This window comes from Anabas testudineus, chromosome 8 (assembly GCF_900324465.2).
Source record: "Anabas testudineus chromosome 8, fAnaTes1.2, whole genome shotgun sequence".
Classification (NCBI taxonomy): Eukaryota; Metazoa; Chordata; class Actinopteri; order Anabantiformes; family Anabantidae; genus Anabas; species Anabas testudineus.
Window position 1 is genome coordinate 21,481,204 of NC_046617.1, and position 27,522 is coordinate 21,508,725.

At 41.5% G+C, this 27,522-nt stretch overlaps 2 protein-coding genes across 10 annotated transcripts in view; both read left to right on the forward strand.

The window, feature by feature from the left end:
• The first annotated feature begins 15,696 nt into the window (after positions 1-15,696).
• ccdc103 (coiled-coil domain containing 103) lies at positions 15,697-18,756 on the forward strand. Of its 3 annotated transcripts, none has more exons than XM_026346586.1 (3): positions 15,697-15,786; positions 18,212-18,363; positions 18,628-18,756. In XM_026346586.1, exons 2-3 carry the CDS (start codon positions 18,212-18,214, stop codon positions 18,728-18,730), a joined length of 255 nt encoding a protein of 84 aa, XP_026202371.1. In that variant the 5' UTR covers positions 15,697-15,786; the 3' UTR covers positions 18,731-18,756. The 3 variants fall into 3 exon arrangements, with proteins under 3 accessions (XP_026202371.1, XP_026202387.1, XP_026202379.1); XM_026346602.1 differs by having other exon boundaries at positions 15,722-15,742; XM_026346594.1 differs by lacking the exon at positions 15,697-15,786 and adding an exon at positions 15,835-16,419.
• Positions 18,757-19,949: 1,193 nt separating this feature from the next.
• abi3a (ABI family, member 3a) overlaps positions 19,950-27,522 on the forward strand; it is a 9,066-nt gene continuing 1,493 nt past the window's right edge. Inside the window, exons 1-10 of one of the 7 annotated variants that reach the window (XM_026346504.1) lie at positions 19,963-20,026; positions 20,109-20,179; positions 20,437-20,594; positions 21,301-21,471; positions 22,059-22,241; positions 23,853-23,911; positions 24,000-24,053; positions 25,873-26,216; positions 26,463-26,600; positions 26,989-27,123. In XM_026346504.1, coding sequence (XP_026202289.1) covers positions 20,463-20,594; positions 21,301-21,471; positions 22,059-22,241; positions 23,853-23,911; positions 24,000-24,053; positions 25,873-26,216; positions 26,463-26,600; positions 26,989-27,123 — 1,216 coding nt within the window. In that variant the 5' untranslated portion in view covers positions 19,963-20,026; positions 20,109-20,179; positions 20,437-20,462. The other 6 variants (XM_026346513.1, XM_026346522.1, XM_026346529.1 and 3 more) reach the window with 6 other exon arrangements.

Here is a 27,522-nt window from a genome sequence, read left to right on the forward strand (position 1 = left end):
TCTGAATCAGAATCAGTTTTATTAACTCCTGTTGTACCTGTTTCTCCACCAGGGTCCCGCCCCGTTTTCTCTGGAAAGACCTTCTGCTTTTACCTGAAGTCACATGACCTGACATTCCAGACTTTAACTGATGGGTATTTATTAACTCTACAGTGATGGTGCTGCGTTGAGTCCAGGTCTTTTTCAGTCTCAACAAAAAGATGCTGCACATGTCATACACTTACTGAAGTATAGTTGCAGTATTTGTGACTACTACTGACTGTGGTAAACACACAAAGTTCAGAACAGCTGTTTTGTTCGTCCTGGGTCACAGGATCCAGGATCCTCTGATGGTCTTCCTGAAGTTTCTTTTTCCCCATTAAAGGGTTCTTGGACAGTTTTTCCTTGTGTGAGTCAAAGGTCTGACAGAGGATGCAGCCGTTGTACAGACTCTGAGGATGGTTTTGTTTCTTGTGGTCTGGTTTCTGTAGTTCTGCTCATCAGGTCTTGTGTGAGTGGTGGACTGTGGAACATGCTCGGACCTTGTTTTTGGTTTCTCTTGACAGTTCTAACAACGTTTCTGTGACCCACCTGTTCTGTGTGTGCTGTTCAGTACATCAGTGGTTCCTTTCTTTTTCAGGTCATTTCAAATTGTGACTCTCGTTGTTTTTCTCGCAGCTCTCTGATCTAGATGTGGAAAAAAATGTCAGGCCACTCTGATCAGAATGTATGTTTGTAGGCATCAGAATGTTTTGAACAGCACATTTCCACTAAACTCTTCATAATTTCCTCTTGCAAAAGTTATTATAATGTAAAATGATTTGCCTTGTCTGACAGGGGACGTCCTGTACTTCTACAAAGTATTACGGAAGTGTAACTTTCATATTAAGTTAACAAATCTCCATGTTTCAGCCAAAAAAATGTCTACAAGTGGGCTAAATTGTTCAAAGAAGGACGGAGCAGTGTTGAGGATGAAGGCAGGCCTGGTAGGCCTACAGAAGTGAGGTCTCCTGAGGTGATCGAATCAGTCAATGACCTCATTCAGTCTCACAGAAGGGTGACAGTGGATGATATTGCAAGGAGTTTGAAGAGAAAAGTAAGCTTCCCAGTAAGTAAGCTTCTCTCTGTATTAGAAGTCCTTATACCGAAAAATTCACCTTATTTATTAATTGACCCTCGTATTAAGTAAAATTACACAAGTTGACAATTTTAGAAAATGTTATTTTAATGATAAAAAAGAACAAACATCAGCTGTTCCCTTAAACAGAAGCACATTCATTTTAAAAGTTTAGGCATCAGAGATCTGGATAAACAGTAGCTAATTTATAACTCTTAGTATTTCAGTTAGGAGAGAAATAAAACGCATCAGTGTCCGTGTCCCAAATAGAGAAATGGCTGCACTTTAATCATGTGCTGAAAGAAGAGAAACATAATTTAATTCTACTTGTTTATAAGGACAATAAGACAGAGAGATCATTCTAATTCAAGTTCCAATATATTATTATTTAACCCTTTAATGTATTCATTTTGAGTACCTCAGTCAAGATTTTTATTTCCTCTCTAGGCAACAAACAAACAAACAAACAAACAAAAACAATGAAATTGAATTTTTTTATGAACTTATTTTTGATGGACTTACAAAAAACAAAAACTAATTGCATGTGTTTGTCTTTTTAACAAAACAAAACAAAGCTATGAAATAAAAGACGTTTCTAATGCTAACCTGACGCTTTCTCACATTTTAACATATTCTGATTCTGTACTTATATTGTCCATGAACTGTCCACTGTAGGCACCACTATGCATGAAAGGATTAATATTTCTGACATGATGAAATCCAGACAATCTGTTGACAAACTCCACAAAGGTTGGTGCTCATTTAGAACAGGCTGAACTGCTTCATGAGTAAAATACTTTAGCTTTAACGTTTCTGGCAGTGAGAGATATGAGATCTAGAGATATGATGATATTACCAGCTCTGAAGGGTGATCGGAGTTATTAGCATGTTGTAACATCTATACTGTCAAATCTTATTGTCAACATGTACATTAAAATCACTATGTGACATAAAACAATGATATTTAGAGTAAATTGCCAAAAGAAATTTAGAAAATTAATTTCAGTAGAAGTAAAAGCTCTATAAAGTGTTGGCTGATACTTTGAACTTACAGCTTTCCGGCATCTTTCCTCCCCACTTTGTCAAAATGACACACATTATTTGGAGGACAGGCTTCCTTTAGTGTTGCTGCTGCGTTAACACCAAGACAGGTTTGATTCGGAAATAGACTTTGCTCGTTAATGACAGCTGTATCTGTGCTAAAGTGTGTCTCACAGGAATAACAGCAATATGATTCATTTAAAATATTAGAATCCTGTGTGGATGAACTGCTACAATTGGATGAGACAGCACTTTCAAACTCAACTACTGAAACTTTAGATTGTAACTCAGTCTGTTCATTACTGAAAAGGTTTTCAGAATTAAAATCTGTCCCTGCAGACAAACTGACTACATCAGAGTCCCTATCAACACAGCTGTTTTCAATGATCCAAGACTCGCACGGAGAATATGAGACGTGGTAAAGAATGTTTGAAGTCAACTTCTGGGAACCCTGACGGTTTGGATGTCGCCCGTCTTTTTTATAATACTCAACTTGATTCCAGAAGAGATCAAAATTATCTATATAAATGAGTGTACGTGTGGAGCATTGTGACTTCAGCCATTCATGCAAGCTGAAGAGTCTTGTCTCATAGCGTAATTGGGGGATTGGACCAGAGATAAACAATCTTTTATCAGGGTATCTTTTTAGTAAGTCAAAAAGCTGGAGAAAATCCTTTTTTAGCAGTTCAGACGACCCATGTTTGATGTCGTTTGAGCCAATTTGTATCACAACCCTTGATTGTGTGGGATTTATTTTCATTAGGTCAGGAAGTTTTGCCATCAAATCACTTACAGTAACTTGAGGAAAGCATAAACAATTTTTACTTTTTGGCAAAACGTCCCTAATGATGGTATCGCCTATTATCAACAAGGTCGGAGTCAATTGTCGAGAAACTGTAGAAAATGCCACCTGGGAGGTCAAGGTGCCCCACCGGTGCTGATGAGACCTAGGGAAGTTACCGTGACTGATGTGCTGAGGGTGAAGCCTAGTACTTTGCATGGACTTTGTTTGGAAGTGTTGGGTGTATAGGTGTCGTGTGGCCCGGCTGCCAGGAGTAGTGGAGCAGGGTACAACAGGTGGAGACCAATAATTTATAGGCTGCCACTAATTCCTCTTTACTGAGCTCCATGAGTTCTGTTTATGTGGAGAAAACGAGGCCTTGGAAAGAGTAGGCCATTCATCACACGACAGAGTCAGAGGGCCATAAGATGGATCTGGGTCTCTCCTGTTGGGCTTGGTCCTCAAGAAGAAGTCCTGACTCTCTGAGGAAACAGTACAGGTAGACTGTCAAACTATAAAAAGGTTGTGGGATAAAAGATTGTCAAGTCCTAAGGACTTTCTATAAATGTATGTTTGTATTGTGTATATACTACGTCTTCATGCTGAGACAGCTGTATAGTAAATTTGCATATTTAGCTGCACAACATCAGCTAGGACCAGTGGTGCTAATGTAAACAGTTACTTCAGTGTAGTTCTACTTGTGGTCCTGATATAAAATCTGTAGTCTTACCTCTGTTGCTCTGTAAAATATTGTCTCTCACATCGTTCCTCCCGATTTGCTTTAACACCTGACAGATCACCTCCACTGCCCTGTTGGGGTATGTGTGAACGATCAGATCCACTGTCATCCTCCTGTCAGCATTCTCCAGGTCACTGGGTTAAATCCACTCATTTCCTATGTTTGTTCCATAGTTCTCAAGGTAGAACTTAAAGTCCTTAAATTCCTCAGTTTTCAGCTTGTTCATCTCTTTCAAGATATGCCATTTAACCATGACTGCTTCCTGAAGAAAAATCCTATAAGTTTCTACATCAGCATTAAACATCGGATAGATGCCCAAATATAAGTACCTTTAATATATTTTGATCTAATGCCACATCTGAATATCTGTTAAGATGTAGCAGAAACATGTTATAACTGGATTAATGTTTGATTAATTCACACCAATGTAACAGAATGTCATTTAATCATATAATACTAATAATTAACTAGTTACTATATATATGAACTAACCTGCAGAGGTATTTAACGTCTTTTTGTAAAGTGACACATAAACTAAACAAAATCATGTTGTATAAAGGTGTTTCTGTCTGTTATCTGATATTGACAGAAAATGTAATTATGCTATTATCTAACATGCTTTCTGCTACTACCTAATATTAAGTAATGCTATACAAATTCAAACTCACAATTTTTACATGATTTTCATCAGTGGTAGCTCAGAAATTTTGTTTTTAACAGCAAATTAGACTTTAAGCAAAAATAACTGATATTTACATTAACATAATACTTCCAGCATCACATTGGATAGTATTTAGTAAGTTTATTACCTAGAAAGGTCTGTGATGATTCAAGAAGTATCACTACACTTTAGATCTTCATTGTAAAATGACTCTACAGCGTTAGAACCGTGACCACGGACTGCTTGACAGGCCCAGTGGGGGGCTGCTACTTACTTTGTTGGTTATTAGATTCTGGGCATTTACAGGCGCTTGTGCATTTGAAAGACACCTTTGAATTGTCTTCTCATGGTTTATTCTTTCCTCCTTGTTAGTGAGTGTTTTCTCTTGTGTTATTCCCTCCTACTTTTGTAGTGAGCACTTTTGTTTTTCTGTTACTAGTTAGTCCTCCTTCCTGCTGTTTGCTTGTATTGATTTTTGTACATTTGCATTTATCATATAATATTCTGCTCATGAATCTCAGTGTGTATTAGGTTCTTACAACTGTGTTTTTGACACATCCTGATTACCAACAACTTTAAATCCGAGTTGGTTTATAGTAAACATGTCTCCTGCGTTCACTAATATTGACACAACAGATTTGTGATTTTCCAACACATAATTTAAAATCCAGTGCAGATTGTTTGATCAGTGTTTGAACAGATTGCTCATTGTATCTACTATGAATCCACTCTGTCATCAAGTTTATAGTCTTTGTGTACTCACTCCTGTACCCGCTCTGTTTGCTCTCTGGAAATACCCTCTTTATATACCTGAAATCACATGACCACACCACACCTATGTTTTGTCATGATTCAAGTATTTAGTTTGGTGGTTGGTTTGGTGACTAGTGGTACAAGTTTCCTCGTGTCTTCTGCTTTCTGCCATATATGCACAGACACACACATACATACACACACCAACAGTGTACCTGCCCTTCCTCCACTGTTACTGTTACTGTTCATGTTCCCGCCATTGCCATTGGACACCTTTTTCTAACCTGCTATGGACAGGTGATCTGGTCACACTATTGATCATTAACTTGCTAAACCGCCTGCCGCCTTACACACAGTATGAATCCTCGATTCCTGATTTCTGTTATCATCTGTTTCCATAAAACGCTTTTAACAATTGTCATTGTCAGAAAGCAGCTTTACACATGAGAAGAAACTATGGAAGTTTACATGAACAGTGAATGTGTATGACTCATAATAAACAGATTGTCCCTGATGAGCAAGCCGAGGGCGACAGTGGCAAGAAAAACTCCCTGAGAAGGCAACAGGAAGAAACCTTGAGAGGAACCAGACTCAACAGGGAACCCATCCTCATATGGGTGATTACATGCTGTGTAGGCAGCAGGTAGTCCAGTATAACAGTTAATGTCTTTAAGGTAATGTGGAGCAGTTAGTTATTGGAGGCTCTGGTAGACTTGAGGGAAATTCCAGTCCAGGACCTCAGAGAAACAGCTGCTGACGTCTGTCGAGGCCAGGACCATCTTCATGGTAGCGCGTGACCAACTCCTGTCACCGCACGCATCCCATTGGGACCATACAGGGGATCCAGGCAACGAGATCTCCAACCAGAAGTTGGGCATCAGGATGAGTCAGACAGGTCCAGAGGGCAGAGGGTGGAACGACGTGTAGCTCGACAGAGAGACAGGAAGAGGGAAAAGAGAGAGAAGAGGAGAGATAGCAGTTAGTTATGATCACAGTCAGATAAAGTTTGAGGTAAATGTATATTTAGAATAGAGCAGTAGGGACTCCGGCAGGACTAACTATGACAGCCTAACTAAAAGGGTGAGCCAGAAGCAAACACAGACATGAGGGCTCCCTGGGATGTAGAGCAACCAAACACTTCACCATCAACAAACCTGAGTGATCAGTGAGAGTTGGGAAGACAGCATCTAAACATACCAGTTCACCATAATGCTCTACGTCCATGAGTCCTTCCCTAAAACAAATCTACTTACAAAATGCTAAATAAATTGTTTTTTTGCCTAGACTTGAGTCCCGAACGCTATTTGGAAGATAAAGTGTAGATAAGATAGGCGTGATGTGCTCATATCTTCTGGTTCGAGTGAGGACTCTCACTGCTGCATTCTGAACTAACTGAAGCTTGTTTATGCACCTGGTTGAACAGCCAGACAGTAAGGCATTACAGTAGTCCAACCTAGAGGTATAATGAAAGCATGTACTAATTTTTCTGCATCATTTAGTGACAAAATATTCCTTATCTTGGCAATATTTCTGAAGTGAAAGAAAGCTGTCCTGGTGATATTATCTACATGAGCTTCAAATGAAAGACTGGAATCTAGAATCATACCAAGGTCTTTTACTGTTGCACTAGATGTAACAGAAAGGCCATCTAGAATTAATACCATGCTTATGGATTATGTTGCCCAGAGGAAGCATGTAGAGGAAAAAAGCAGTGGGCCTGATCCCTGTGGAACACCAAACTCCACTGGAGAGCATGTGGAGTAATCGCCATTTAGAGCTACATACTGATAACGATCAGTCAAATAGGACCTAAGCCAGGAGAGGGCCCTTAATTCCAACAACATTTTCTAGTCTGTGAAGGAGAATACTATGGTCAATGGTGTAAAAAGCTGCACTGAGATCGAGTAGGAATAGGGTAAGGCTAAGTCATTGATGAAAAAATGAATTCCAGAGTTTATCTAGACATTTAGCAGGAAAACGTAAGACCATCTGTCCCCAACTGAAGCTCCACAGAGGATGGGTGATGCAACAGGACAATGACCCAAAGCATACAAGTAATTCAACAAAAGAATGGCTTCAACAGAACAAAATACACCTTCTGGAGTGGCCCAGTCAGAGTCCTGACCTCAACCTGATTGAAATGCTGTGGCATGACCTTAAGAGAGCCATTCACACCAGACATGCCAAGAATATTGCTACACTGAAACAGTTTTGTGAAGAGGAGTGGTCCAAAATTACTCCAGATCATTGTGCAGGTCTGATCTGCAACTACAGGAAAGGTTTGGTTGAGGTTATTGGTGCCAAAGAAGGGTCAACCAGTTATTAAGTTCAAAGGTTCACAACCTTTTTCCATCCTGCACTGTGAACTGTATTATTTTAAGCAGACTGTGTTTTTCTATTGTTGTGACTTAAATGAAGATCAGAGCACATTTTATGACCAATTCATGCAAAACTCCACGTAATCCCAAAGGGTGCCCATACTTTTTCTTGCTACTGCATATTGTAAGATGGTGACTAGACAAAGATTCAACTCAAACTGAGCCATGGTCTTGAATAAAGCTTTGGCTTGGAATGAGAGTGTAGGCATTTCCACTTTCACTAAAGTCACTTGGAATGGGTAGGGACATGTAAAGAAATGAAAAGTGATGTGAATTTAACTACTACATCTTCACTTTAGTGAATCAGCAACAAACAAGAGGCGTAATGATCAAATGACAGGTCAGACAGTCTATCTGCTCTCTAACAATTCAATAATAATACTTTCACAGAACATTTACATTAATTCTCCGGGTCACAACAGTGTCCTGTGTGATGCAAAATCCCTTAGTTTGCATTTTAAATAATTCAAATCTGGATTCAAATCACAGACTAACAAGACTTCCCATGTTGTTCATTTCCAAGAAAAGAGAGAGTGAACAATACGATCACTAAACTTCCTTCTTCATACGCCAATGTAGTAAAATATCCAGCTGCATATAAATTGAGGGTCAGTTCTGTCCAACAGCAGGTGAAGAGAGGAAAAGGTAAGAACCACTGACACATGACTTACACAGATATTTAATACTCATTCATTTCAAATCTTTCCGTTTATTAATTGTATTTGATATAATGCTTATTCTGAAAATAGTTGTGTTTTAAGTGCAGCACATTTACTTTTTAGTATACTATACTACTTTACTTTATGAACAGTATAACACCTGGTAAGTGGACCAGCGGACTGTGGACTGAACAGGTAAACCTCCCATCGGTGGACAAGTCGCGTCACCTCCTGAGAACAGATTACAAAGAATCAATCAAAGGGCTCAAACATGTGTCCTAGGTGTCACGAACAAAGTAGTGGGTCGTTAGCATCGTTTCTCACTTTTCCTTCAACATGGTGATTCAGGACTTTGTTGCTATATGTTACTTATTTACATAAAATAAACTCTTCACTTACTTTGCAGGTGAACTGTTCAACACTTCATCATGAACGGGACTGTGGTTATAATGATGGTCCTATCAGGTCAGTATGAGTCTGGAACTCAAACCTCTCTATTATGTATTTAGTTATTAATCACACAGGAGCACGTAGTGTTGAACTAACATCAGTAAAAATATATCTCAGTAAGTGCATCAAAATAATTCTCATCATTTCCACAGCTCTGTGTTTTCTATCTTCCTCTTTTCCTCGACTCTACGTCCTAGTTCCAATGTCAGAGACCTGGAATAATGCTCAGAGCTACTGCAGGTCCAAGTACAACGACCTGGCCGCTGTGCAGAATCAAGAAGAGCTGGCTCAGCTCAATCAGCTTATTGGGACATTCTATTACGTCTGGACTGGACTACACACAGACACTGAAGCATGGAGGTGGTCTCTGGAAAACCAGGACTACTATGGTGTCGGAGAGGCTGGGTTCAGGATGTGGGCTGCTGGTGAACCCAGCTTTGGTTTGAGACAATACAAAGCTTGTGTGGCAATGTTGGCAACTGGTAAATGGTCTGATGTATTGTGCAGCTCCACATCAAGCTTCATTTGCTACAATGGTAAGACATGTCGCATAAACATGAGGATGTTTGTCAGGTTTTACATGTCTAGCTTCTTGTGCTGAACATGGCGTTTAAGATTTACTACAACCCGGTCACGGCTCTGATGTCTAACTGTTTTAAAAGTGCTGTTCAGGATCCATTTTCAAAATGTAGTTTAGAGTTAGTTAGGGACATTTCTGTGTTCCATTTATCTGTATCTACTGTGTTTTTATCTGCAGCTCAGGAGATTAGTAATGACACCGTGTTTATGAGCTACAATCACATTTCACACTGTATATGTAAAGACAACAACTACAAGATAAAGTGAAATCAGCATGATTAGAACAACATCTATGGTCACTTAGAGGCAGCGTTTTACATTCCTACAAACAGGACCTGGCTTTAGCATGCCAACCACTGGACCAATGACACAACCCTTGTCTGACACTTGGGCAGAGTCAGGTCACAGTGGCAACAGGCTCGGCAAGGTCACTACCCAGAGCCGATGGCCATAAGTAAAGGTTGGAAAGTTGACCGGTCGATTAAAAGCTTCGCCTTTGAGAACCGTGGCCTCAGACTTGGAGGTCCTGACTTTCATCCCAGCTGCTTAGTTGCCTTCTAAAGATCCCTGAAGCACATGTAGAAGGAAGAAGCAAACTCCCATTACCCCTCCAGAAACCTCGGTTCTTGACTACTTCAGACCTGGGTGAAGATTCCCCTGGGTCTTAGGAGGACATGTTGGTTGGGTTAAGGAGATCTTCAAAAAGCTACGCACCTTCCATCCATTCGAATCTTCAGTTCTCCTCCCTTGCCGAACACGACTGCTTGCCATGGCCCTGCTCTGCCTTTCTGAGCAGTCAGCAGACAGTTTGCCAGAAAATTACAATCACCATTAACAGCAGCTTAATGTTACAGCAGGACATCGGCTCAGTATTATAAAACTATACAAGTTGTACTTAGTAACTTAAATATTGACAATATTCACCACAAATGAGGACTTTGTTTATCTGGAGGTTTATTTTAAAAAGTCTTAAAATACAATTTGTGATCCATGTGTATATTATATATACAGTATTTAGAGTCAAGACCAGACTGTGCATTGTTTAGATTCACTGATGGAAACACAAAAATCTTTTCAGGTACAGCAGGAACACAGGACACCTCATCAAGCTTCATCCTTGTGAATCAGGCTATGACCTGGACAGACGCTCAGAGCTACTGCAGGGTCCACTACACCGACCTGGCCAGTGTGAGGAACCAGGCTGAGAACGATCAGATATGGTTGATGCTCCAGAACCAATACACGTGGATCGGCCTCTACAGAAACTCGTGGAAGTGGTCAGATGGGAGCTCACTTTCAGTCAGTAACTGGGCTCCTGGAAGTGCACCAACAGCTACAACTACAGACACCTGTGTGGTTTCGTACTATGGTCAATGGACGAACATCGGCTGCACCACCACAGCCTACTTTGCATGTTTTGTGGGTGAGTTTATTCTGATCTATTTAGACCAAAAACTGCAGCATTTCAATTAACTCAGTAAAAAGTTTCTAAATTAAAAGTATGACGATGCACTGTGTTTCACAAAAAAACAGTTCCTGTCAGGAAGCAGGTGGTGCGGGTGCTGCTGATGAAATCAGACTCCTCTGTGGACATGGAGCAGCTGAAAGAAGACATCTTACAGAAGGTAACGATGTTAGAGCTCAATGCTGGAAGATCTTTGAGGTGACAACATACTGTAAGTCAATACTTACAGTAAGACAACATACTGTAAGTATTGACTTACAGTATGTTGCTGCTGTTACTTTGATTGATGCATCAGTTGTGTTGCCAAACACTAGAAATGGTTCTTAACATCACTTCACTCGTAGTGTGACGTCGGAGTTGCTAAGTCTGAGATCACTCTGTGCTTCACTGCAATTTATGTGTGTGTTAATGTATTCAAGATCCAGTGTAGTGCACTATCTATCAACAATCATCGATCAAGTCTCGAGACAAGCTTGAAACGTAACTTTCAAGACTCAGAGTTGGTTGTTTAACATCTCAGGGTGAACACGGCATTAAATAAACGCTGAAACTCACCTGTCAATCCTGCTATTTGGTCGGATATGTTATTAATTAATTATTGATTCTGGATCATCTCTTCTCAATCTCATCCTGTTTTCTTTCCCAGTTCAATCAGAAACTAAACGACCTAAGCCTGAATGAAGATATGAACCTGAGCTGGGTGAAACTTCCTGATGGAAAAGTGTTTTGGCAAAAATAAAATAATAGAAAAAGACTGAACTAGAGTCTAGTGCATACTTTGCCATACATGAACAGGTTCCTCTTATTAGGGGGCTAAAATTCTACACAATGGTGGAGAGAGCGCCACCATGTGGACAATCTTTTAAATTTCAATGATGCTGTGGTTAGGATGTTTTAAAAATGATGCTGAGAGCTTTCAAATCCTATTTTATCACTGCCCTTGATGTTTTAAGGGGTCTTAAAATGTTAAAATTTTAAGACTGTATGTGAATGCTTTGCTGCCACAGAGAGAATTTAATGAAAGTTTAAAGTAGCAAAATTGAACAAAATTGATATGATCGATCAAATAAGTTCTACTTAAAGAGGACGTACTAAGCATTTTTTGGTTTGATGTATGAACACAACCTGAATTTTACTGATCTGAACGGGTTCTCTGCCTGAGTGATTGTGTGGTGTGATGGGACAGAATCTTGATGTTGGTTCAAAATGTGCCCCATTTCAAGTCTTTAATATCAAACACATTTTAGTGGTATTTAATTTAATATTAATCTTCCTCTGCACAAGAAAATGGCACTTATACCCAACAAACAGTTCCCCCTTGAGCACTTTACTTTAAAGTTCTTCACCTTGGTTTAGATATTTTGCTTTGAATCTCACTTCTGAGTTGCTTTAGTATCTCATGAATGACTAAATAGTGTTTTTATGGTTATAGTTGTACGAGGAAGAAACTATTTTTGAAAAAGTACAACAGTAATAAAGTGATCCTGACAAACGTCGCAAGAACTGACTGAACTGGCTGTGTTCTTTACTCAACACTTCAAACATACTTTCACAACTCATAACCAGGTCTAGCTGGGCCTAGGCCCAACCAATAAAATGATAAAATGTTTTTTTCATGTTATAAAACCTCCATCATTAAATATGTAATATCTAGATTCAATGCTTAATTTCATGCTGTTGTAAAATGGTTTTATTTTGGTACTGATTCGGAGAATGACGTCAATTTATTTCAACCAGTACATTTTATTTGTTCTTCAGATCCTGTGTGGCATGTGCTGTGATTGGCTGAGTCACCACAGTGCACCAATTTGGAAGTGTATTTTTGATTGTGCTGCTGTTTTGCTAGCTATACTTTTGCAACTTAAATAGAATAGGTAAAACAAATGTCTATAGAAACTAGAAGTAGCCCAACACCTTAAGAACATGATCCAACAGGGCTGTCGAGGTGTCCTGCACCAGACCTGTCCGCATCACACAGCAGCAACTCCAACACAGCTGCTGGATGTTTTATCTGGTGTTTGCCTTTCATAAGATGTGATTTACTTTATACACTCTGAAAGATGGACCGACAAGTTGGGGAGGCACAGGCAAACAAAGTAGCGACAACGATGACAACAACAACAAATTAGAACCCTTGGAAATGGGATACATCAATCTGGCAAAGTGATGTAGACTGAAGGGAGCTTATAAAGCAGCAGGAAAAACCAGGTGAAGCAGATTGGACGAATTGTGGCAGTGGAAACCATGTGAAGTCAATGAGGGGTGATAAGAGAAAGCAGGAAGCAACAAACACAATAGGGAACAGGAAGAAGGCAAAAACAAAGCACAAAACAGGAGGTGGAGCCAGGATCATGGGAGCTGGAGGGAGAGGGAGGCAAAGAAAAGAATGGGGATTCAGGAGAGACCAGTTCCTCTCTTGTTGACTGTGTTCACGTCACGTATGACATTTAATACAAATACAGACACAGATTTTAGAGCTGAAGTGTAACACTCTACGGGTCATTTTCAGGTGCACTAGCTCTGGAACCAAGAACCTGGAAAGAGACATGACTTTTTAAACCCAAACAGGTAGTGAGCGTGAACTGCAAATGTCTAGCTAAGGCTCCTGTCCATGTAGTCCTTAACTCCCACCCCTGGCAGAATTTCTGGGAAATGGAATCAGAAAAGACCATGTCCCAAGCCCACATTGTGGAAACTGGAGCCTTGTGTGGTGGCAACTTAAGGCCCTGATGGTGGACATCACTGATAATGGAGGTATGTTGGGCATGTTTGGCCTGGGGGTCTTCTGAAACAACAGATAGGTACTGGCAGGCCAGAGGCCAGCAGCTCAGGGGGTCACAGAATCAAAAACTTGGTTGTGGGAGGAGTTTAAAGACTATGGAGAATGAAGATTTTTTAAAATCAGGGCTTTTTAAAAAAGCTTTCAAATGGCAATTTTTAGTGGGTGTTGGGCTCTGCCAGGACTTTTCCTTGTCACTGGTCCTGTTGGTGGTTTTCATTGATAGGATCTTAAGGCTCAGCCGGGGGAGGAAGCGTGTACAGAATTGCATCTCTGCTCTTTGCAGATGATGTAGTCCTGTTAGCTTCATTAGGCTGTTACCTTCAGCTTTCACTGGGATGGTTTGTAACAGAGTGTGAAGCGGATGGGATGAGAGTCAGCACCTCTAAGTTTGAGTCTGTAAGCATGTAAGGATGTAATAGTCACACCTCTGCCCCACCCCTCAAGAGGTTTGAGAGCCTTGCATGTGCAGGTTGGACACACTTAATGACCCATTTTAGGTGTTAAGAGGGGTTGGCAGAGGTGTGTCTATTACATCCTTCACATCCTCTCCATTCTTTGTTTCACCTAATGAGCCTATTCAGTCCAAGGGGTGGAGTGAATCACCAGCCTCAATGACTACCGTCCAGTTGCCCTCACCCCAGTGGTAATGAAGTGCTTTTAAAAACTGGTACGGGGTCACATCACTTCACTGCTTCCACCATCCTTCGACCCACACCATACAGCATACAGGGCGAACAGATCCACAGGGGATGCCATAGTCACAGCCCTCCACACGGCACTGTCCCTCCTGGAGTAGCAGGGAAACTATGTGCAGATGCTCTTTGTGGATTATAGCTCTGCATTTAATACCATTCTTCCCCACAAACTAGTGAACAAACTGATTGACCTGGAGCTTCCATACTCCACCTGCTCTTGGATCAAGAGCTTCCTTTCTGATCGCAGTCAGGTCTAAGGTCCTTAATCTCAGCACTGGCAAGCTCACTAGCTCCCCGGGCGCTGTATGTGGCTGCCCACTGCTCCCCTCGGGGTGATGGGTTAAATGCAGAGGACAAATTTCATTGTAACATGTAAATGTGACATATGACAAATAATGGCTTTCTTCTTCACAGGGCTGTGTGCTGAGCCCCTGCTCTACACCCTTTACACCTACGACTGCACTGAGCAGTTGATGATGTGAAGCAGGGAGAACAATCTGCTCCTTAACACATCAAAGACCAAGGAGGTCATTATAGACTTCAGGAGGAGGAAAACTGAGGTCCCTCCACTGTACATCAGTAGGGACTGTGTGAAGAGGGTGTCAGACTTCTGCTTCCTGGAGGTCCACATACTGGAGGATCTAACCTGGGGAGTACATACCTCAACCTTAATCTCGTTGTACAATGTTGCAATGACAATAAAAGCTTATCTCTCTTTGCTTTTTCCAGTGGAATCAGAGAGTGAAGGACCACAACCAGGAGGAAGACGTAAAGCTGAGCTGGGTGGAACAATGAGGAAGAGCAGAGCTGCACCAAACAACGACACTGCCAGTGATCCACACTCTCTGGTTCAGAACACAACACACTGGGTTGGATTGTTCTGATGTTTGAGAACATCTTTATATCGCTGACACTGACTTTACACCAAGTGACCACTTCACTGACCTCTGAACACAGCAAGTGACAAAAATAATAGATATTTGTAATTTCTGTACTTCATCCTTTTATTTGGTGTTGGTTCAAAGAAATTAATAAAATAATAGAAATGAGAATAGAAAAAATAATTTGTTAAACACTGTGTTGGTTGTGATCATTACATTTCACATTTATTTTATTCTTTTATCAACTATTAAGCTTTAAATTAATTTATAATGACTGAACCTCTTCCCACGTATGGTTATGTTTCAGCTCACATGTTTCCACAGTTGCTGAGTTGGTTCTTTCATTTCTCCAACCCCCCAGAAAAATATTTCATTCCACAGTTTCAGCCTTTTTGTCCAATTTTGACTGAAATAAGTTGATAAATGAAACTCGACCTGGGAATCAACAGAAATGTTAAACAAAAAAATGAACACGTGTATATCTCTGAGTCTGTGTGGTTTTACCTGAGATGGTGATTTCTGAAATTAGATTTTAAATCAGTACTGGGTCCAATTCGAGGATCAGAGGCTTGGAGGGAGAGGATGGATGTAAAATGGAGGTTGGATTACTACTGTTCATTATTTATGAATCTGATTTTATCACATGATAAGACACCCCTTTCCTACCGAACTGTACTCACCTGAGCAGGTAGACATCTGCGCAGGCGCGGCCCTGTAGCTCGTCGTCATGGAGACTGTTTGTTGTTGTGAAACTCACGTGGAAACACGCGGACACCAGAGAGGTAACTACGGAAGGCGACCTTTACCTTTACCTGTGAGCTGAGAGGTAACTACGGAAGGCGACCTTTACCTTTACCTGTGAGCTGAGCTGGCGTTAGCCTGGGAGCTAACAGTGAAAACACTGGTTTTAACTGTGGGGGCTAACGTTAGCATTAGCCACCGAGCATCGTTTAACATGTTGAAACGTTTGATGAACCGGTGAATGTTAGATGACTTTAGATAATGTTAGAAACTTATCACATCGTTTTACCACCTGTTACCTTTTAGAAATGCATCTGTCTGAAAACGTTCATCGCGTTTTATTCTCGTTTGTCATGTGAAGCATCAGTGTGCTAGTTGGACAACTTTACAGTTTCTGTGAAGAGGGGGGGCTGCACAAAAGCAGAATTAAGGAATCCAGGATAAGTGAAGTATCCCAGCTTGACATATTCTGATAAACTCCTCCTGGATTATTTGTCTGAATAAGGTGCAGCTAAATCAAAAGACCGTAAGTATCGATCACAGAGTCACTGATTCAACGTGGAAAGGTCGAGCAGCAAACTTTGAACCCACAGAGCAGCAGCACAGGATGGAGATGTAGGAAGAGGTGAAACATGTAACATGTAAAAATAGAAATACGGCTGACATCATTAGAGAAAGGAGGACAAGCCTGGAACACAACAGTGGATCAGCTGAATGAGTAAGTAATGCAGAAATAATGATTAAATTAAAATGCACAGAGTTACTGAACATATGCACTAAACAGCTTTAATTTGATCATCCGCAAATGTTACTCAGGAAAATCCACAGTTTACATTTAATTACTTTTTGTTTTTTTTCTTGGTTAATTTATTTAACCAAATCTATTAAGTCAAAATTTGGTCAGTTTATGTCAGTTTACCTTTAATCTCATTAATTTTCAATTTCCATAGTCTCCCTCATTTTCCCCTGAGGCTCATTTGATGCGGATGTGAGTTCAATCCACTGCACCAGTCACTTTAGAATAGCCTGGAACACAAACTAAACTGTGCTTGATGACAGTTCTGTCATTTGTAAGACTTCTGTGGCCAGGGAAGGTTATAAACACACAGATGTGATTTTATTCCCATTGAGCTTTTCAGCGTCCCCGACCGAATAAAGGTCATGCAGGGTTACAGACACCATCTGTGGGACAGAGAGAGCGGGGCTCCGTGCTGTCTGCTGTTTTATACGTGAAATATCGAGAATCAGTACCTGTGGATAAGGTGTTGGTCTTCAAATGCTGAAGGATCAGACCTGTCCCGGAAAACACTCTGATGGCTGAATGCTCGTCTGAGTTTCCACTGTCAGGAGAATCTTGTGAATAGAACCTGTCCAATTCATCTTCTGGACTGCATGTTGCCCACTTTATGGACTTAACTGAAACTGCCTGTTTCTAATAAACTCAACAATACATATATTCTTCAGACCACAACCAAGTGAACCGCAATCATCATAAAACTAGTGAAATTAATCTGACAGTAATTACGAATATTAAAAAAAAAATTGTTTAAAAAACGCAACACAACACAATTAATCTGTTGTTTTACAGCAGAATATATGAAATGAGGCAGCATGTAGCAGAGAACACTAATGTCTAATAGTTCAGACAGCTAAACATGAAGATAGGTCCCTGTAGGATTAGTCAATCCTGGATGTTAACCTGCTCTGGACAAGGATAACTTCACAGAACAAATCTCCACAGAAACTTGATTCAGATTAATTTAACCTGCTCTTGTGTAACTGAGTCTGAGCTACAAGAAACCAGGATCAGTGGATAACAACAAAGGATAAATCTCCCAGGTAACTAGACTGGGATTCATTGATCCACAGTTTGTTCATCAAGTTAAGGATGAGTTCAACCAGGATACCTGGAAAATCCCGGCTTAATCCCTGGTCTTGGTTTTGTGCAGCACCCCTCAGGTTTTAGTCTTGTCTCGTCCTGTCAGTCAGTCAGTCATTTAATCAGTCAGTCAGTCATTGAATCAGTCAGTCAGTCAGTCAGTCAGTCAGTCAGTCATTTAATCAGTCAGTCAGTCATTGAATCAGTCAGTCAGTCAGTCAGTCAGTCAGTCATTTAATCAGCCAGCCAGTCAGTCATTTAATCAGCCAGTCAGTCAGTCATTTATTCAGTCAGTCAGTCAATCATTTGATCAGTCAGTCAGTCAACAAGTCAGTTATTTAATCAGCCAGTCAGTCAGTCATTTAATCAGCCAGTCAGTCAGTCATTTATTCAGTCAGCCAGTCAGTCAGTCATTTAATCAGCCAGTCAGTCAGTCATTTATTCAGTCAGTCAGTCAGTCAGTCAGCCAGTCAGTCATTTAATCAGTCAGTCATTTATTTAGATGATTAAATGACTGACTGACTGATTCAATGACTGACTGACAACCAGTTGCTGTTGCTGTCAGACGATGTTGTTAATACATCCACACGTTTATTTTAATGAACACCATGTACCTGTGTGACATCATCAGATGATGGCGATGTCACAGCGTGATGTCATCGACTTCCCTGTGTTGGAGCGAGAGCTGCAGGCAGCGCTGGAGTCAGAGCGGAGGTACGTCCGCGAGAACGATGCTAAACTGAGAGCTGTCAGCCAGAGGGTCGGTTCCTACAACGAGTTCAGGTAAGACCAGGTCCAGGAAACTCCCCCAGGGGCCTGTAGGCTGGTCACGGTCTTTTGGCTGTAAAGTCAAAGAGCAGCAGGTTTTATGGTCAGTCTTTGGATTCCTTAGTAATAACTATAAAACTGGACAGTTAGAGTCCAGAGCTCTGTGCTGTTTTAAATATGAACCTCTGTTTCAGAAGGTTCCTGTTGTCTTTCAAAGTCTTGACGAACCCTCCAAGTGTCCACAGGCTGTGTGTAATGTGTGTTCCTCTCTCTTGTCAGAGACCTGGTCCTGGCGTGTCACCTAAAGCCTCTGGAGAAGAAGGACAAGGAGGGATCTCCACGGAAACAACCCTGGAACCCGGTCGCCCCAAGCAACATGTGATGGCTGGTCACCATGGAAACAGGAAATGACTGTTGTTTTAAGTCAGTGAAGATGTTTTTTTTGTTTTTTAGCAAACCATCTTCAGAACAAATAAAAAACTATGTAGAAACGTCAAACCTCCAGATTTTACTCTAAGACCACACTGATGTCTATAACTCGTTTCTAATGATTAATTTGTGCTGAAATCAGCTGCACTGAGTCTCTGCAACCAGCAGCTGGAGCTAAAACACAGTTATTGTTCAGCTTTGCATTTATGTAGTACATGTGTATCTGATAAATCGAACAAAAGCACAAACATAAATTAACCACAGGAACTGAAATAAAATGAAAGATGTCTATCAAAATAAAGCAGTTTTTCAGAATCAAAGTGAATAGATACAGGTTTTACCTGACAGGGTTAGCTAATGTAGAATATAAAATGCAAATATCTAAAAATTAGAACATGCAACCATCAGACAGAGAAAAACTGTAAAGTGGAGGAAGTGGACAGGGACACACTTTATATGTTCATAATAGCTTTCATTGTTTAATGGTATTGGGTGTTATTTGGAGTCTGGGGTCCACTGTTATTTTCAGCAGTTTTTAAATGCAGTCTGGTGTAAACTTAATTCTGTTTAGTTTGTTATTTCAAATACCAAACTGACTCTGAGTCAGTTTTTAACTTCAGATTCTAAGTGAAACAGGAAGTGGTTTAAGCTGAGCAGGTTCGCATACAGCAGTAAAAACAGAGACAGGAGGTCACACTCTGAACTTATTTATTGGGGCTTAAACCCTCCCACTACTGCTGGAGGCTGGTTTGGGCTTTGAGATGTGATATTTTATGTTGGTCAATAGATTCCAGGGTCATTGAAAAGATTCCAGGTCTCTGCAGAGTTCTTCAAGGATATTCAGGATGCTTGTGCTTGAAATTATTTGTAGTCAGTAATTCAGGCTTCTTTCATTCCTTAATAAATTTTAAGGGAAGTTTCCAGAACTCATTTAAAGTGGTCTTACGCTTTTTGTGCTTAACAATTCAGGGGCATGAAAAGCACATCAGAGTTCTTTGCATTGGTTCTTAGTAAAAGACATTTCAGGACTCTTTCCTTGAAGAGTTTTCCAGGATGGCTGCACATGTTCAGTGGAGTAAATGGGTCTTTTAAACGGTTCAGGCTGTCACTCAGAGTTTTGGTTTTGTTATTCACGAGGAGAGTCTGTCAGAGCAGAGAGGATCTTTGGCTGCAGAGGAGACTCCATCAGAGCTACAAAACTTGAAACTTTCATTTTCCTGCAGCTTTTCCTCTTCCTCTGCAGCGTCTGGTGAGTTTTCACACTTTGAGCCGATTCTTGTTCTCAGAATTGAAAAAATGTAATCAATTTGTCTAATTTATGTTTAATCCAGCGGGTTCAAACAGAAAGGTCCTGTTTTTTTCAACACGTTGGAAATACTACATCAAACCAGAGGCAGAGCAAGTACTCAGAGACTTTACTCAAGTACTAATATTTATGTGTAAAAATAGGTTTAAAAGTAAAAGTAGTCACTGACTGAGATACTATGAGATAATTATTGACTTCATGATAATTAAAGACTTCATGTTTGTCAAGGAGCTGATTCTGTGTCAAACTGTAAATGATTTTTGTTTCATTAACTGTAAAACTAAAACGGTGAAATGTTACTGTAAAGCATGTTACTGAAGGAACTGAGAATTATTATCTCTTCTTCCTCACAGTTCAGTGAACTCTGCAGTTTTTAAATATGAAGAATCAGAACTATAAAAACGAGGTGTTGAAGATTCTGGAAGAAACTCCGAACGCCAGAAAAGCTCTGCTGGAAAACTACGACAACCTGCTGAAGGTGTCTGAGTACTGCCACAACAACTACATACAGGTTAGTACTACCGATACTACTCTTACTACGACAACCCGCTGAAGGTGTCTGAGTACTGCCACAACAACTACATACAGGTTAGTACTACCGATACTACTCTTACTACGACAACCCGCTGAAGGTGTCTGAGTACTGCCACAACAACTACATACAGGTTAGTACTACCGATACTACTCTAACTACGACAACCTGCTGAAGGTGTCTGAGTACTGCCACAACAACTACATACAGGTTAGTACTACCGATACTACTCTTACTACGACAACCCGCTGAAGGTGTCTGAGTACTGCCACAACTACATACAGGTTAGTACTACCGATACTACTCTTACTACGACAACCTGCTGAAGGTGTCTGAGTACTGCCACAACTACATACAGGTTAGTACTACCGGTACTACTCTTACTACGACAACCCGCTGAAGGTGTCTGAGTGACTGCCACAACAACTACATACAGGTTAGTACTACCGATACTACTCTTACTACGACAACCCGCTGAAGGTGTCTGAGTACTGCCACAACTACATACAGGTACTGTAACAACTAAGCTAACAGTTCCCTCTGTCCCTGGACCTTGTGATAAGCTAAGCTAACAGTTCACTCTGTCCCTGGACCTTGTGATAAGCTAAGCTAACAGTTCCCTGTGTACCTGGACTTCATGCTAAGCTAAGCTAACAGTTCACCACTAAGTCTCCATGTGTTTCAGGCAGGTGACAGCAGCATGAAGGCATTGGAGGAAACTAAAAACTTCACCACCCAATCACTGGCCAGTGTTGCCTACCAGATCAGCACTCTGGCCAATAGTGTGCTGAGTTTGCTGGACGCTCAGACCAATCAGCTTCGTCAAATGGAATCTTCCATCAACCTGATTGGTCAGGTGAGCTTCGTCCACACCCTCACTCTCAGAACTCTTGCTAAACCAGAATCTACTTTTGGATTCCACCTGGTCTCAGTGAGCTGAGGCTGTAAGGTCTGAACTTGGGAAGATTATGAAAAGATGGGAGGGGGTGATGCACATTAGTCCCAACTCTGCTGTAGCTGTGTCATCGCTGAGCTGTTGAGTTCCTGTAAAAATGAACAAAGAATTAAATAATGGAACTGACGTTGTGTCGGGACTGTGCTGAATCTTTACTGTACTACTCTGTCTCCTTGTTCTCTAAAGTAATTCTGCTGTGTCTGTGGGTCTTTGTCTGTTCGCACTTTGTGCTGCGAATACAGATCTAGGTCGTTTTTTGTGATAATGACCTCTTCACTGGGGGTGAAGGTGGAGGTTGGGGGTGGATGAATGGAGCCTCTGTTTTCTATGGACCACTGTGATGGAAACTGCTGCCCATCACCTCCACCTTCTTCTTCCTGCATCATTTGGTTGTTTGTTCTCTTGTTGTGTCTCGGTGTCCTAACATCCACATCGACTTGTTTGTTTTTCCTGCTGCTGTTTCACTGCGTCTCCTTGTATCTGCTCAGACAGTGGAGATGCACAAAGAGAAAGTTTCTCGGAGGGAGATCGGTGTCTTCACAGCCGTGAGACGGGTCCCACGCAGCCACAAAATCCTGCCCCCCCAACCTGCAAGTGTGCAGCCACGCCCACCTTATAGCCGCCAACCAATAAACTATCAGCAGCTGGACGGGGTGGGCCATGGCATGAAGGTAACACACACCTGAACTCCAATGTTGGTTTGTTTTCGTGTTTGTTGTCTTATAACCTACTAATGCAGAACTTCCATTGTAAAACTGCCAGTTTTTCAGTAGAAGATGATTTGAACTGTTCATGACGTAGAAAGATATAAAGGAGCCGTTTGTTAATGCAGGTGAAACTCTTGTTATTTGATATTTTAAGTGCATTCAAATGTGTTTTCTCTGTTCAATTGTGAGAGTATAAAACAAATTTCCCTGGAGTGTTAAACTTCTTGTTATTAAGAAGACTCAGTAGCATTCACACCGGAAGAAGCCAGAAAAAAACAAAAAACCAAAGCAGAAGTGAGGTTTTATTCTGAGCGTCTGCTGAGGTGATGCTAACAGGAAGAGTAGGTGGCTGCAGTGAGCCACAGAAGCAGAAGTGACACTGCAGTAAAGGTTCCTCATTCAGACGTTTTCATACTGACAGCGGATTTCTGACTGTATTATCGGGTTTTACTTCTTCATTACTTCCTCCTGAGAGTCTCAGACCAGCAGACTGTAAATTACTGTCCCACTGATGGTTTATTGTGCAGTCGTCTTCCAGGATGAACAGACGGGAAGTAGAACGGAAATGACAACATTATAGATCGCAGACACACAGTTTACTGTATGAAGAGTATGATCAGAGACGCCGTCGAGCAACAGACATAAACTATGCAACTGTTAAATACTAACTGTACTACTGCAATTACTGCTACTACTGAACTACTGCGTATTATCTGTTATTGCAAGCTGCTGCAGCTTCAATTCAGCTCTAGACAGAATCGCTGGAAACTAAAACTGTATATTTCTATATATCAATGTAAATCTTTGCAGCTCATAGTACTGCAACCTGAGACTATTGTAAACCAGATCTAGTCTCAGAAGTTCGGGTTTCTGAAAAAGATTCATTATATGTTAAAGAGCAAGTTTTAGCAGCTAAATAAGTTAAGTATCGTAGTAAACTAGTACTGCAGTATGCCCTCTGACTGATTAGTAGTGTTATTAGTATTTAATGAGCAGATTAATATTTCTGACCTGTTGATGTTTCAGCAATATTTTACTGTTGAGGCAGCTTAACAAGTTTATTTACCCTTAGTGTTTATCAACCTAAGGGCCAGGCCCCTCTAGTGGGTCACCGCATAAGGCATGATGAAGTTTTCTGTGTTGAAAAAAATAATAATTTGATGTAAACTTTTGTGAATCAAATGCTAAAGTTTCTTGTTGGTGGAAGTGAAACAACTCAGAGACTGTGAACATGACGAGGAAACAACTTCTCACTAATGTCTGGTAAAAGGTCACAACACAAACATGCAGAGAACAACTGGGTAAAGTAACTACAGCCGTGTAGTACATACAGTGCAGGAAACACTACACTGTTTCCCTCAGAAAATGCAGGACAGTGAGTATAAAATACCTAAGTACGGGTTCTTTAGTTTGCTGCAGTCCAGCCTTTGGTGAACAAGTAGGTTTAAGCACAAACACTGGGTCTTTGTTGAGCGTGGGAAACTGTTCAGACACTCATTAAAGCTGCTGAGGCCCGAGAGGCTCTATTGATGCTCAGTCTGCCCCCTCTCCTCCCCTCTCCCAACCCCCCCACAGGTCTCTGGGAAACAGTCGGACAGAACAGGAACGATCCGTAAACATGGAGCCTCTGTCAGGTTTAGTTGGATTCTGCAGTTTCTACTGATGATTCTTCATCTTTCTCATGTCCAACAAGACATCTCACTGAAGTTTCATGTGTTTCAGGTCCAGCAAACCTCCAGAGCCGGTCCAATGCCCTGTGCCCCCCCCTGTCAGCGGGTAATACCCTTGAGTGTGTCTTGAGTATCTTTGTGAGGACGTTCTGGTTCTTTTTATCAGTGATATATTTATGGGTCAGAACACAAAGTGACTTAGAATGATACTAAACAAAATTTTTTCCCATATTCATTCTAATGTAAGCTGATATAAATATGCTGATATATAACCTACAGTAGGGGTCTTTAGGCAAGACCTCCTTATGCTTACCCTGTCTTTGCCTTGTACCGTGTTCTTCATTTTAGAAAAAAAGTGTCTGCTAAATGTAAATGTGTTTACAGTTCAAAATTGGGATTCAGCACTTTTAATAGTTAGGTTTTTTTCTTTAGCAGCTTTTGAGAAATATCTGAGAAATCTCAGATATTGTTTCATATTTCCAACACATCCTGTTTTTTGTATGATCCCGTCATGTCTGGGATGAAATACTCCGTTCACCTTTCACTGGAACTGTGCTTTCCTTCAGCAACTGGAGCTGGTTCTAAAGTTGTCGAAATAAATGGAGAAATTCTCAAACTACCACTCGACCAACCCCCATTCAAAAAATCAACAAGTCTCTGGTGTGGATCATTAAAATGATCCACTCCAAAGAGGTTTGGTTCAGGGTTCCATAAACCTGTAGCATGTGTTCCATACATATCTTATTGTAGGATTACTTTTAAAGTGGGACGTTAGATGTGTCCAACGTGGTTCAGGTGTGAACTAGTCCTGATCTTTCTGGGGATGAATTAAAAGGGCAGCATGATAAATAAGAGACAGGTTGTGTCTAAGGCACTTCTAGGCACGTCTTCTCTGTCCAATATGTGAACCTCACTGTCCTTCGTCCTTAAGATGAAGGTCCACAGCTGATTCAGGTCCTGAGGTGTTACTCCTCCTGTGTAGCGGCTGCTTCTGTTTCTCTAATCTACAGCTCAAAGCATTCTTCACTGCACTGGACCACAAACACTATATTGCTCCTCTTGTGTCTTGGAGTCCAGTCTTTGGGGTGGATGAGTCTATGCCTGTGTGGATTTGAAGTAGACAGGTGTTCTGTGTTTTGTAAAAATCCTCTTCAGCTTCGAAACCCCAGCCATGTAAGGCATGTCTAGGTTTTTGTGTTGGACCTGGGACTCCGGCTGTTCCGTTGTTCTTTTTCTGGAACAGGTTGCTGCCTTGTTGAAGGCCCACTTGGGTTCACAGGTCTTGAGAGCTGTCTTCAGATGCCTGCCTTCCTTCTTTTGGGATTCTGTGGAGGTGGGGATGTATTGCACTCTGTGGTTCAGGGTCCTGTTGTCTTTGGTGTCCTCCCTGGTTAAACTGATGTTGGTGTCCACTAAGTTAATGTGATCTGTAAAAGCCTGTACCTCCTGGATCTTGATCTTCACGATTCTCCACGTATCTGAACCAGTGGGTCGGTGTCATCCCGGGAAGGAGTTGAGAGCTTTCTGCTCCACTTCTTTCATGTATAGATTTGCTACAATGGGTGACACTGGGGAACCCATGGCACAGCCATATCTATGTTTGTAAAAGTCACCTCTGTACGTGGAGTAGGTGGTGTTCAGGCACATGTTCGGGAGCAAGCAGATCTGGTCTGAAGTTGCTTCTGGTGCTGAGGGAGCTGTCTTCTTCCAGTCTTCTCTTCATGGATGTTAAGACATCCATAGTGGGATGCTGGTGAAGAGGGAAGTGACATCAAAGGATACCATGGTTTTATCAGTATCCAGTTTCAGGTCCCTGATCCTCACAGCAAACTCTGAATTGTGGACTATTTGCTCAACTAGTGGGCAACTAACTGCTACACCAAACTCCATAGTGAATCATTTTTGATTTTGTTTTTCTCTTTCAGTTCAAGTTTTGGGAAAAACGTTGCCCCGCCCACCATCCCTTCCACCTGGCAGGCTCCACCCGAGTGTGACATCATCACCACACTGCTTGACGACACCTCAGCTCCTCCTCCTCTTGATACCAATGAAGCACTGGCTCAGAATGATGATGTCATCATTGATGTTGTCATGAGCACCTCTGTCCTACCCCCTCCTCCTCCACCACCTGTTTCATCAGGAGAGATGGTGACACTGCCCCCTCCTCCTCCCCCTCCTCCTCCTCCTGCTCCATTTTCACAGGTTGTTGCCAGTCACAGTGCTCCACCCCCAGCCACGCCCATGCCCCCGCCCACCAGCCTTGAGACAGGTGAGGAATTGTTAAAGATTTGGTGTATTAGTCTTGATTAGTTAAACCTGGATCAGATCAGCCTGGATTAGTTAAACCAGATTCCTCCTGCCTACCTGTGGAGGTGTCCTCGGACAAGTCACTTGATTCAAGTGGATCAATAAAGTGTCATCAGGGACTTGAAAGATAAAAGCGTCTAAATGACTAAATGTAAATGTATGTCTGGGATATGATGACATCCTGATGACCTCACATCTCTCTCTCCAGTGGTTGAGGAGAACAGCTTGCCCCCTCCCTCTCCTCCCCCTCCTCCCTCTGACGATGACAGCTTCCCCCCACTCACCAATGACAGCTTAGATCTGCCAGCACCACCACCCCCTCCTCCAACCAGCCAGGAAGTAGACGGTACCAAAGACACTCCACCAAATCCTGTTAAAAAAATTAATGTGATCATTAACGATACACAAAATAAGACCTGACAACATCACATAGTATGTTGTCAAAGTTTTAGCTCTGTAATTTTATATTTAGTGTTTTATTGACCAGTCCCCACAAACATTATGGTAACTTATGCCTTATATATTTTGCACTGAATGAAAACCTTTATAGTTCTAATTGTTGATGTATAGTTGCATGAATGATTCAGTACGTAAGATGCTTCCAGCAACATTTGGTGTCCAAGCCACACCACACCAAACTCTCTCAAACACTTGGTGTACGCTGCCAAACTCCACTGAAAAATGTGGCAATTTAAAGCTGTGCTTGTGCTTCTTTTGTGGTGTTTTGTCTGCAGTGACCCTCCCATCCCGGAGGAGTCGCCGCCGCTGCTCGCCCCCCACAACTCGCTCCCTCTCTCTGAGGGTCCGCTCTGGCCCTGCCTCCCGCACTCGCCACACTCGCTCTCTCTTCCTGCCTGCTGTCCAATCATGTAAGCTGATGTAGAAAGAGCTCAGAAGAAAGAAGAAAGAAATCCTGTAGATAAATAACTTTATTGATACAGACACACACAGACTGTCTCTGCAGACAGGTGATCACTCTTTCCTTGTGATTCTGACTCAGCTTCTTTTTGTCTGTCAGTGATCATCCCCCCTCCTCCCTCCTACCCTCCCCCATGTGCTCCTCCCCTTGCTCCCTCTTCTTCCTTTTTCACTCTACTGCCCTGCTACTCTTCCTCACCTCGACTCTTCTTACCTGCTCGCCTCGAACACCTGGGTAAGAAAAGGAGTACTGTAGCAGTTAGTATTGTATTATTGGTAACAGGAGAAATGGTCCTAGAAAAAGTACTGTTAACTAAATTATTGTAGTAGTAGTTGTGTATTACATATAT

Excerpts from the sequence above, each read along its gene's own strand:
- ccdc103 (XM_026346586.1), top strand. The coding sequence starts at position 18,212 with ATGATGGCGATGTCACAGCGTGATGTCATCGACTTCCCTGTGTTGGAG. Across the intron at positions 18,364-18,627 it reads GGTTCCTACAACGAGTTCAG|AGACCTGGTCCTGGCGTGTC; the intron begins GTAAGACCAGGT and ends CTCTCTTGTCAG.